At 36.7% G+C, this 12,196-nt stretch overlaps 1 protein-coding gene across 5 annotated transcripts in view; it reads left to right on the forward strand.

Annotated features, from left to right (window-relative positions):
• SCYL2 (SCY1 like pseudokinase 2) overlaps positions 1-12,196 on the forward strand; it is a 56,874-nt gene that overhangs the window by 21,319 nt on the left and 23,359 nt on the right. For all 5 annotated transcript variants that reach the window (XM_037067842.1, XM_037067846.1, XM_037067843.1 and 2 more), the window contains exons 5-9: positions 7,627-7,776; positions 8,912-9,133; positions 9,567-9,683; positions 10,241-10,366; positions 10,954-11,130. In XM_037067842.1, the coding sequence (XP_036923737.1) occupies positions 7,627-7,776; positions 8,912-9,133; positions 9,567-9,683; positions 10,241-10,366; positions 10,954-11,130 (792 nt within the window). The remainder of the gene's footprint in view (positions 1-7,626; positions 7,777-8,911; positions 9,134-9,566; positions 9,684-10,240; positions 10,367-10,953; positions 11,131-12,196) is intronic.

A 12,196-nucleotide genomic window follows, 5' to 3' on the forward strand; every position in this document is an offset into this window, starting at 1 on the left:
ACTTTATGTAAACATTTGTGTCTTTTCAGTAATTTAAAAATTATTTCTTTGTTCTAGAATATTCTAAAGTTTATTTCTAGGCTTACATTATATTTTAATTGTTTGAAAGATAACATTGGTAACCTTTGGAGATAGGCACTTATTAACTCATAAATGGGGTGGTTCCCTTTTGATTTTTTTTTTAGTTTTAAACTTTGTGATAGATTTCATAAATATTAAGTTGAAATAATAAAGTAGTTAATAAAAGTAAATTATATCTTTTATTTTTATTTTTTAAAGATTTTATTTATTTGTCTTTAGAGGGGAAGGGAAGGAAAGGAGAGAAGGAGAGAAATATCAATGTATGGTTGCCTCATGCGAGTCCCCTGCTGGGAACTGGCCTGCAACCCAGGCATGTGCCCTAACTGGGAATCGAACCGCGATCATGTGGTTCGCAGGCCCGCGCTCAATCCACTGAGCTACACCAGCCAGGACTAGTAAATTATATCTTTAAAGAAATTATTTAATAGCTACTAAGGGATACAGTTAGTCATTTTATATATGTCCACATTTTAAAAATTTTCCTTTCCCCGCTTAGCTAAATATCTTCAGCTCTACAGAGTAAGTTTGTGCAGCAGATTCTTAGTTCCTTGGGGACAGAGATCATTCTATTTATTATTTTTAATACCTTTATCAAGGTATAATTAATAAGCATACAAAAACTTATCGTATTTACATATATAATTTTATAAGTTTATGTACCATCACAGCAGTCCAACTAGTAATGCATGTATCCAGGACCCCTCCCAGTTCCCTCATGCCCCTACAATCTCTGCCACTGCTCTTTTATCTCTTGCACTGAAATGCTTTCTGTCACTACGTATTGGTTTGTATCTTCTAGCATTTTATAAATGCTATGATAAAATATGTACTCTTTTTTTTTTTGTCTGGCTAGCTGTTTTGAGATTTATCTCTATTGTTGTGTGTCAGCACTTCTTTTTTTTTTTTTTTTTTTAACACTTCTTTATTGCCGAGTAGTTTGTTGTAAGGCCATACCGTGGTTTGTTTATGCATCTACCTGTTGGTGGTCATTTGGGTTGTTTATAGTTTTTGACTGTTGAAATAAAACTGCTGTGAGCATTCATGTACCAGTTTTTATTTTTATTTTTACTTTTTAAATATATTTTATTGATTATACCATTACAGTTGTTCTATTCCCCACCCTTCATTCCCCTCCACCCTGCATACCCCCTCCCCCACCATTCCCCCCCTTTAGTTTATGACCACGTGTCTCAAGTTCTCTAGATTCTATATTTCCCATACTATTCTTGCCCTCCCCCCATCTATTTTTTACCTACCGTCTATGCTACTTATTTTCTGTATCTTCTCCCCCCTTCTCCTCCTCCCACTCCCCTGTTGCTAACCCTCCATGTGTTCTTCATTTCTATGGTTCCACTCCTGATCTAGCTGTCCTCTTAGTTTGCTTTTGTTTTAGGTGTGGTTGTTAATCACTGTGTGTTTGCTGTCCTTTCACTGTTGATATTTTTTATCTTCTTTTTCTTAGATAAGTCCTTTTAACATTTCATATAAGGGCTTGGTGATGATGAACTCCTTTAATTTGATCTTACCTGAGAAGCACTTTATCTGTCTTTCCATTCTAAATGAAAGCTTTGCTGGATAAAGCAATCTTGGATGTAGGTCTTCGGATTTCATGACTTGGAATACTTCTTTCCAGCCCCTTCTTGCCTATAAGGTCTCTTTTGAGAAATCCGCTGACAGTCTGATGGGAACTCCTTTGTAGGTGACTGTCCCCTTCTCTCTTGCTGCTTCTAGGATTCTCTCCTTCATTTTAATCTTGGACAATGTAATTCTGATTTGCCTTGGTGTGTTCCTCCTTGGGTCCAACTTCTTTGGGACTCTCTGAGCTTCCTGGATTTCCTGGAAGTCTATTTCCTTTGCCAGACTGGGGAAGTTCTCCTTTATTATTTGTTCAAATAAGTGTTCCACTAGTGGCTGTTTCTTTTCCCCTTCTGGTACCCCTATAATTCAGATGTTGGAATGTTTATAAAGATATCTTGGAGGTTCCTAAGCCTCTCCCCTTTTTTTGAATTTTTGTAACTCCACATTTTTCTGTTTGGTTGTTTCTTTGTTCCTTCTGGTCCCAGTTTCCTTTCCATCCCTGTTGGTTTCCTGGACATCTCCCTTCGTTTCAATTAGTTTAGCCTTCCTATGTTCCTCTAATTTGTGACTAAAATCAACCAGTTCTGTGAGCATCCTGATCACCAGTGTTTTGAACTGTGCATCTGAGAGTTTTGCTATTTCTTTTTCGCTTAGAGTTATTGGCTTGAGGGCTTTGAGTTCTTCTTGAGCCGTATTTTGGACTGTTTGTGTCTGTTATGTATGAGGGGCGGAGCCTTAGGTGCTCACCAGGGCAAGGCAACTCAGTTGCTGGGTTGTGATGCTGTATGTGGGGGCGGGGTCAAAGGAAAGCAATGGCAATCCCCTCTGCTGTCTCCGCTGGGCCCCTGCGGTCTGTCCCACTGCGCACAAATGTGCGAATGTGCGAATGTGCCACCACGGTCAGCTCCCCACCTCGCGCCCTCATTGGGTCCGCTGCTGGGGCCTGCGGGGGTCCGCCTCACTGCTCACTCTGCTGGTTTATCTGGGAGCGAATGTGTTACCATGGCCAGCCCGCTGCTGTGCTGCGCCTTCACTGGGTTCATCCGATGCTACCGCAGCTGCCTGGGCACCTGGGGTTGGGGAGTCTTTCCTGGCCGACCCTGCTCTGCCCCTCTTACCGGTCAGGTTGAATGGTTCATTGTTGTCAGCCTTCCATATAGTTCAATTTTTTCTGTTCTTTGGCTGCGTCTTTGTTTACTAAACCTTTGTTGTATTCAAACTTGGTTATAGGAGAAGGCACAGTGTTTCCACCTACGCCTCCATCTTGGCAGAAGTCTCATGTACAAGTTTTTAGATGGACATATGCGCATTTCTTTTGGTTAAATACCTAGGATTGGAAGGGCTAGATCCAATTATGTATATATATATTTAATTTTTTAAGAAACTGATAAACTTTTCCAAAGTCGTAGTAACATTTTATATGCCCTCTGCAGTGTATGAAAATTCTTTTTTTCCACATCTTTGCCAAAATGTGGTATAGTTGTTTTTTTTAATTTTAGCCATTGTCATAGGTGAATGGTGATATCTTGTATTTTTCATTTGCACTTCTCTGATTAATAATGATGTTGAACACCTTTTCATATGCTTTTTTGGCATCTGAGTATCTTTTCTGCTGAAAATCTGTTAAGATCTTTTGCCCATTTTTTGAATGAGTTGTTTTCTATTATTGATTTCTGAGAGTTTTTTACATATTGTGGTCACACAAGTCTTTTGTTTTATATAAGATTTACAATATTTTCTCGGTCTGTGGCTTATCTCATTCTCTTAACAGTATTTATTTTTTAATTGTGGTAAAAGGCACATGACATAAATTTTACTATCTTAACCATTTTTAAGTATGCAGTTCAGTGGCGTAAAGTACATTCATATTGTTGGCAGCCATCACTGCCGTCTGTCTCCAGACCTCTTTTATTTGCAGAACTGAAGCTGGACCCGCTGCACAGTAACTCCCACACTTCCCTCTCCACCTCCTAGTCCCTGGCAACCATGATTCTACTTTGTGTCTCTATGAATCTGACTACTTTAGGTACCTTATACAGGTGGATTCAAATACTTTTTTCCTTTTGTGACTGGTTTATTTCACTTAGCATAATGTCCTCAAGGTTTATCATGTTGTAGTATTCATCTGTTTTTTTGAGAAGCCAGCATACTGTTTTCCATAGCAGTTGCCCCATTTTACAGTCCTATCAGTATGCACACGGGTTCTAATTTCTCCATTTGTTATTTTCTAGTTTTTGTTAGTAGTCATCCTAATGGGAGTGAGGTAGTATCTCATTGTGGTTTTGATTAGCATTTCCTCAATGGTTAGTGAATTTGAGCATCTTTTCTTGGGCTTATGGGCTATTTGTATTAGCTCTTTGGTGAAAGGTCTATTCAAGTTTTCTACCTGTTTTTAATAACGTGGTTTGTCTTTAGTTGAGTTGCAGGAGTCCTGTATATTATAGATATTAACCTATTGTTAGATATATGATTTGCAAATATTTTCTTCCATTTTGTTGGGTTTTGTCCTTTTGATGCAGTGTTTTATTTTGATTTATTTAATTTGTTACTTCTTGTTGTTGCTTGTGTCATCTAAGAAATCATTGCCAAATCCAGTGTGATGAAGTTTTCTCCTGTGTTTTCTTCTAAGAGTTTCATAGTGATCGGGCTTATGTTTAGGTATTTGATCTCTTTTGAGTTAATTTTTATATACAGGGTGGGGAAAAAAGTAGATTTATAGTTTTCATATGGAAAATGATACAATAATAAGTAGTAATACAAGACCTCTGTGTTTCACTACTCATAGTTATAAGCCTACTTTTGCCCCATTCTGCGTGTATCTGTATGTTTTAGCACATGCAACTTCATTCTTTTACGTGTGGGAATTTAAGTTTTCCCAGCACTTTTTCTTGAAATTCCTGTTCTTTCCCTGTTGAATGATCTTGGTGCGTTTGTTGAAAATCATTGACCATATGCACTAGAGTTTATTTATAGATTTCCTGTTCTGCCCCATTGATCTAAACGCCCGCCATCATGCCAGTGCCACGCTGTCGCTTTGTAGTGAACGTCCCAGCCATGGAGCGGTCACACAGGTTACGGAGATAATCATGAAAAAGCATCTGCCAGATTAGGTCTGAAATAATACGATAAACATGTAACAAGGGTTTTTACCCCTTACAAATTTAGGGAGACTTCTGTAGGCTTGAAAAACTTTACATATTTTATAAATTATATTTGAGGAATATGTGTTTTTAAAAATTAAATCTTACATGGAATTCATGGATTCAGATATTTTAGAGCTGGAAAATATTCATTTGAAAAACATTAAGCTCCTAATTGCACTAGCCACTGAGCGTACATATTCAGGCAGTTAGAAGTAGCAGGTTGTATTTCAGGGAGTGGTGAAAAATGAAACTGAAAACATAGAAAACGGTCTTTTGGTGATGGGGAACATGAAAGAATTCTAAGCAGGTAAATGACTTGGTCTAATGTACATTTTAGAGATACCATTCTAGAGAGTGGAATTTTGGGGTGGGAAAACATAGGGGGGATCATCCCTACTACCCAGGGTTATTTTTCAGGATCAGATATATAAATTTATAAGTGCTTAGTATAGTGCTTGCATGGAAAAATAATTAATGATAGTTAAGAAAAAGAAAGTGCTGGGAAATGGTCACGCATCGTAAGAAGGACTAGAGGTACAGAGTGAAGTTACGCAGAGGTAGAATAGGCCCTGATGACTCATAATGGGAATGGGAGTTGGGAGTGGTGTGCAGTCTGATATGATTTCCTCCTGCATTTATTAAGAAGCTGCCTCGCCATCATTTGAAATAATTCACTAGCTGGGACCTACACAGGTTCAGTGACTTACTTGCTCAAAGTTGCAAGTGATGAAGTGGGGACAGGAGTCCAGATAGTTCTCTTTACACTCTTAACTGTTGACTTACCTTCATGTTGAAAGTTGTAAGGGAGTTTTTAGAGAATTCATTTTCATATTGTTTATTAAGCAAATATTTACTGGTCACCTATATGTTTGACATAGTTTTGGGTGCTGAAAGTGTGGCAGTGAACAAAATAGACACAGATTCCTGCCTTTTGGAATTTGTAGTCTTATGGTGGAAAAAAGACAATAATATATAATACACTAGATTATAATGTTAAATACTTGTGAAGAAAAATGGAATGAAGGGGGGAAGGAGCGATCGTTTGCATGGGGAGGGAAGGGGAGTTGCACCTATGGAGTAGTCAGACATCTGTCACTGGAAAGGGGATACCTGAGTAAAGACATGGAAAAAAGCAAACCATATAGATACCAGGGGAAAGAATGATCTAGGCAGAGAGAACAGCCAAGGGCTCAAAGTCCCTGAGACGAAGAATTTGCGTGACATGTTCAAGGAACAGTGAAATACGTGGAATGGTGCAGAGCAAATAAGATGAGCAGGAGATAAGGCAGAGAGTTAATGAGTAGTTAGGTCTTTTTGGGCCCTGAAAGCCAGAGAAATACTTTGGCTTTTACTCAGAGAGAAGAAAAGTCTTTGGGAGGTTTGAGCAGGAAAGTGAGGGATTACTCTAGCTGCTGTATTGAGAATTAAAATATGTAACCAAGCAGTGATTTTCAACCTTTTTCATCTCATGGTACACATAAAGTAATGACTAAAATTCTGTGGCACACAAAAAATATAAATTTTGCTGATTCATTCACACTGGATGGTTATTGCTGTTGTTATTTTTTATTTGACAATCTAAGGGAAAAGAAAAAGAAGTCAGTGCTCTTGACTAAAAAGTCAGGTATTGCATATTTTAAAAGTTCTTGCAGCACACCAGTTGAAAATTGCTGTAGTAAAGTAGCAGCAGAAACAAAGCAGGTTGGCTGAAACTCTAGCAGGTTGGATGCTAGAGTCATACAGGCCAGAGATGATGATGTTTCAGGGCAGGGAAGGTGGTAACAAACAATCAGATTCTCAGTATGTATATTTTGATTATAAAGTTACTGAGATTTGCTATATAAGAAAAAGTGTAGTATAAGATAACTCAAAGTTTTTTGTTCCAAACAACTGGAAAAATGAGATGGCCATTAACTGATAACGGGACAGGCTGTAAGAGGAGAGATTTGAATTGTAGGGAAGCTCAATGGATTGTTCTAAGATCGAGGTGCTTCAATATTCAATGGGAGAGAAGTCAAGAAGGCAGTCAGATAATAAAGTCTGGACTTTAGAGCAGTTTGAGAGTATTTGAGAGTAATCAACTTATAGATGGTGTTTAAAGCTGTGAGAACACTGAGAATGAGTAGATGGGGAATAGAGAGGCTGAAACATTGAGTCCAGGAGGTTGAGGTGATGAGGAGGGGACAGTAAAATAAACTGAAAAGCAGTCTCCAAGGGAGTTGGAAGTAAGAGAGCATTAATGTGCCAAAATTCTGGTTTTGGAAGCAAAATTCAGTCAGTGTTCGATTTTTGGTTAACAAATTTCATGGTAATCATAGGCACAAATACTAATCCAGTGTGAGAATGAGGGACCATTAGCTACTATTTGAAAACTGAGCTCAATGCTATTCAGAAAAACTGAATTTCAATATGAAGTGTACGTATATACACATATTAAGACTTAGAATCAAATTGACAAAGGTGTCTTTTCATATTTACCATCTGTAAATCAGGATCAAGGATTTCCTCACTTTAAAAAATCAGGAACTGAGTAAGTTTGGCTAGCAGAGTGCTTTTGTATTACCTTTTGTTTTGCTTATGTGCTTAGAGAAAAGAACTTGATAAATAGTTGTTTTCTGGTTTCATCACTTTGTCTTCCCTGCTGTTGCTTCATTTATCGTGACAACTGTGAATATCTGCACTTTTGCATTTATGATGAAATTTGTTACCTGATATGTAAAAAGTTTTACTGGGAGAAGCAGCAGTTACGAGTTATGAGACATTTCATTATTGGAATTGAAAGTTTTATGTAATGTAAAAATGTCTGGTTATTTTCCACTTACAGGTTTCTGAAGGATTGTCATTTTTGCATAGCAGTGTGAAAATGGTTCATGGAAATATTACACCTGAAAATATAATTTTGAATAAAAGTGGAGCCTGGAAAATAATGGGCTTTGATTTTTGTGTATCATCGACCAATCCTTCTGAACAAGAGGTAATGAAGGTTTTAGTCTTCTAATTTTTTAAAGCTGTGGAAATTTGTGACTGCATCTGGAATGGACTAGAGAATTTATAAGCCTGATAAATGTATAGAAATAGGCTGCATGGTACAGTGGTATGTTTAAATGTACAGAAAATTTTTCAAGTCCATTGTATCTAAGGGTATTCTTCAGCTAATTAATTCCACACTAGTTAATGTTACTTGAGAAAAAGATTAGAGTCAATAAATTTGAAAACTATTGGGTTAAGTTGTTTTTCCTCCTCAGAATATCAAACACACTAACAAACACTACAAACCTCTACCACTGTTTTCCCAACTTGTTGACCACAGAATCTTTAGGAAGCATGATAACAGCAATAGCAACGATAGCATTTACTGAAGCACTTTTCATGTATTTACTTATTTAAATACATGAAAACAAGTTCACTAAATATTTACTTATTTAAATAGCTCTTAAAACAAGTTCACTGAGGTATAGGAAAAATGCAGGCAAGGATGTTAGGTTCGTAGAATAATATAACCTCCTGTTTAGTGATTGTGGTACCTGCCTATTTGTACTTGGAAGACACTGCAGGATTTTAAGTCTTTATATATGTAGTTGTTAAAGGGGCCTTGATATATCCTGAAATAGATTTGTAATTTAAGTAAATATTTTTAAGGGAAACTAAAAGAATTCGTGTTATGTACTGTGGGTGGAGTACTGTCCCAGGCCTGTTTTTCCATTTGGTTAATCTTACAACAACCATTTGAACCTGTTAACTAAGTGATATAGCTAGTTAGTGAAAGAGCAAGGTTTCAAACAACAGTCTGTTCCACCCCATACAACTTGAAGCCTGTGTATCATAAAACATAAGCCAGACCTCTCCGTATTCATGCGGTACGATAAACTGATAATTGTCTTCTGGAAGAGAGCTCCACTAATCTCAAAAGTAACAGTTCTTTCTCTTATCTCTTAGTTTGTTCCATGCACCTTCCAGATTTGGGAATTTGGGAATTTTAGGGTTTCAGGTGGGGGTGACAGTTTTTATATGCCTGAATATGAATTTAAAACTAGATTGTTGCTACTTGATAAAGGCTTGCTTTAAAATTGAAATATTTAAGCTATGAAATCTCTTTTTTTGTCTTATAGCCCAAGTTTCCTTGTAAAGAATGGGACCCAAATTTACCATCATTGTGTCTTCCAAATCCTGAGTATTTGGCTCCTGAATACATCCTTTCTGTGAGCTGTGAAACAGCCAGTGATATGTACTCTTTAGGGACTGTCATTTATGCTGTATTTAACAAAGGGAAACCTGTATTTGAAGTTAACAAGCAAGATATTTACAAGAGTTTCAGTAGGCAGTTGGATCAGGTATTTGCCTTTAAATATTTGCTTGCATTAAAAATGTATTAACTGCTGCTTTGACTTTTTTTTTCCTAAAATGTATTCAGAAAATTCTGAGTGTCTTGTATTTTAAGTTTGCATGAAATCAACTTAAAAAAAGTAATTCTGTAACTAATGAGGATTAGTTAAAGTTTGTTACTTCAACTGTAATCATGAATGTATTTACTAGCTGAATATTGGAATATGTTAAAAATATTGGACATTTTGTGTTAGGAATAAAAAGTTTCAGGTAATAAAGATAAGTGTTTTAATTTTCATGTAGTAGTAGAATTAGCAATTTGTTTTAATTTAAACATGTATTTCTGAGTGTACATTTTAAATTTCTTAAGTGGACTTGTCAGTATAAATGCATATCTGAATATTTTGTATTCATATTTAATATTGTCACTCTTTTGAATAGTTGAGTCGTTTGGGATCTAGTTCACTTACAAATATACCTGAGGAAGTCCGTGAGCATGTAAAACTCCTGTTAAATGTAACTCCGACTGTAAGACCAGATGCAGATCAAATGACAAAGGTAAGTGAGTACACGTGAATTCCTGCCTTCGATGGAGGGACAAAAAAATCATTAACTGCTTCTAAAACAAGATTTAGTCAAATACAGTTCTCAGATAATACCTCTATTCTTGAGTATATTAATCATTTGGCTTCTTTTATTCTTAAACATTTAAAAAATTTGTGTATAATTGCTCTGATATAAAATTAAGATTTCAAATAAGCAAGTCCTAACAGTCACCATTAAATACGCAGAAATTTTGGACACCCCAAGAATTTATAGCCTTCTAATTCACTCATATAAGCATGGACTTTAATAGATAAATGATATTCTTTATACCTTCAAGATTTTTACTTAATCTTTCAATATTTTACTAGTTATGGAGAGAAAATATTACTCTAGCCAACTCAAGGAAAATAATTTATTACTTATTCTGATTTTTATAATTAGAATTTTTATGAAGTGATCTTTAGTATATTGCTAGGTGTTCTGAATACTTTTTTCACTGAATTGTGGTGATTTCAGATACGAGAAGTGCTTCACTAGTTATTAAAATAATGTTATTTTCCGGTGTTTAGATTCCCTTCTTTGATGATGTTGGTGCAGTAACACTGCAGTATTTTGATACCTTATTCCAAAGAGATAATCTCCAGAAATCACAGTTTTTCAAAGGATTGCCAAAGGTTCTACCAAAACTGCCCAAGGTTTGTTGTTTATCAGTTTCTTACTATAGTCAGGACTTTAGAATTTAAAGTTTACTTTGACTTGCTATAATAACTCTTCCAAAGAAATAAATGTAACTTTTGACTGTAAAAGACTGCAGACTGAAGCCAAAAGTTTAGTGGACCTTTTTTTTTTCCTTTTTAATCCTCGCCCAAGGTTAGGTTTCTGTTGATTTGAGAGAGAGAGGAAGGGAGAAAAGGGGAGTGGGGAGAGAGACAGGCAGAGACATTGATGTAGGGGAGAAACATGGATCGGTTACCTCCTGTATGTACCCCGACTGGGGATTGAACCCACAACTCAGGTATGTGCCCTGACTGGGAATCAAACCCACTGCTTTTTGGTGTACAGGATAATGCTTCAACCAACTGATCCACCCAGCCAGGACAGTGGACCTTTTTAATGTATTGTTCAAAAGTAATTAAATAGCATTTAAAAATTGGAAGGATAAATGTCAGAAGAGAAGCCCATACTCTGTCATTGTGGAGTTCATTGTCTCACTAGCAAGTATAATTTCAATGTTAATACTAAACACCTGAAATAAATTATGAAAACATTTTTTGCCTTTCAGCGTGTCATTGTGCAGAGAATTTTGCCCTGTTTGACTTCAGAATTTGTAAACCCTGACATGGTACCTTTTGTTTTGCCCAATGTTCTTCTAATTGCTGAAGAATGCACCAAAGAAGAATATGTCAAATTAATTCTACCTGAACTTGGCCCTGTCTTTAAACAGCAAGAACCAATACAGGTATGTATATAGGTATTTTTCCTTTTTATCTACTGTTCTTCAGTGATGTTAGTCAATGATGACTATCATTGAAAACAAAAGAAATGGATATCTGACGTTTTAAAAAATGAGCTAAGTATAGAGACTTTTCTTCTCCATCAGTTTGCTGTTGTGCATGTTTGAAGTGAACTGTTCCTAAAATTGTCATTGAGCTCTCCGAGCGAGTGTCTGCAGCTCTTCATGAGGTGCCATCTCAGAAAATTGTAACGAGGTTTTGCACGTGTTCCACTGTTCCCATTGACCTTATTGAAAGTTATAGATTTGGATAAAGAAGGATTTATATTTTTCCTATACTTCTGAGATTTTTTTGTTCTTTTGTTATTCAGGATATTTGATTTAAAGATGGTTTATACCAGTATTTTTTCTATATTTTATTGTTAATGAATAGTTTCATCAAAAAAGGGGAAATGCTGACAGTACCCAAAAATTAACATGTGTGTATTGTAAATGCTGACGTAGACCCTATTACAATATTTATTTGCCAGATTCACGGTAGTCTTGGGTTTAGGACCCTAGGATCACACACCTGGGTTGGAATTGTCCTTTGAGAGTGAGCAAGTCATTACTCTCATAAAGCTTCTATTTTGCTCTTTTCATTTCCAAAATGAAAGAGGTTGTTGAGAGTGAATGAAAGTTCCTGGCACATAGTAAATATTATTACATGCTTCTGCCACTACACGGCACCAGCTGATTAGTAAATTCTCAACTACCTGATTTAATGGTTTTGTGGCAGGCTGTTCACAGTCCTTCCCTTGAAAGGAGGGGAACAGGAGGCCGTCTGCGGTAGTAAGTAAGGCAGGAGCTCCTGCCGCTGAGGAAAGGGCAGGCGAGGGAACCGTGGGCTTCGAAGCAGAATTAGGCAAACGTTGTGACACTGTCAGGAGAGAAAGCAGTGGAGCCGCATGGTCACTGAGCTCTGTGTCAGTCCAGATAGTGTCCTAAGGAATTCTGTCATTTGAATTCTCACTTGCCTCCATTCTTTTGGTACTCTTTTTTCCCTTAGTAGTCCAGCTAAAAATTCCTTCCA

The sequence above is a fragment of the Sturnira hondurensis genome, unplaced genomic scaffold, assembly GCF_014824575.4.
Source record: "Sturnira hondurensis isolate 20B ecotype Veracruz unplaced genomic scaffold, ASM1482457v3 Scaffold0017436, whole genome shotgun sequence".
Taxonomy (NCBI): domain Eukaryota; kingdom Metazoa; phylum Chordata; class Mammalia; order Chiroptera; family Phyllostomidae; genus Sturnira; species Sturnira hondurensis.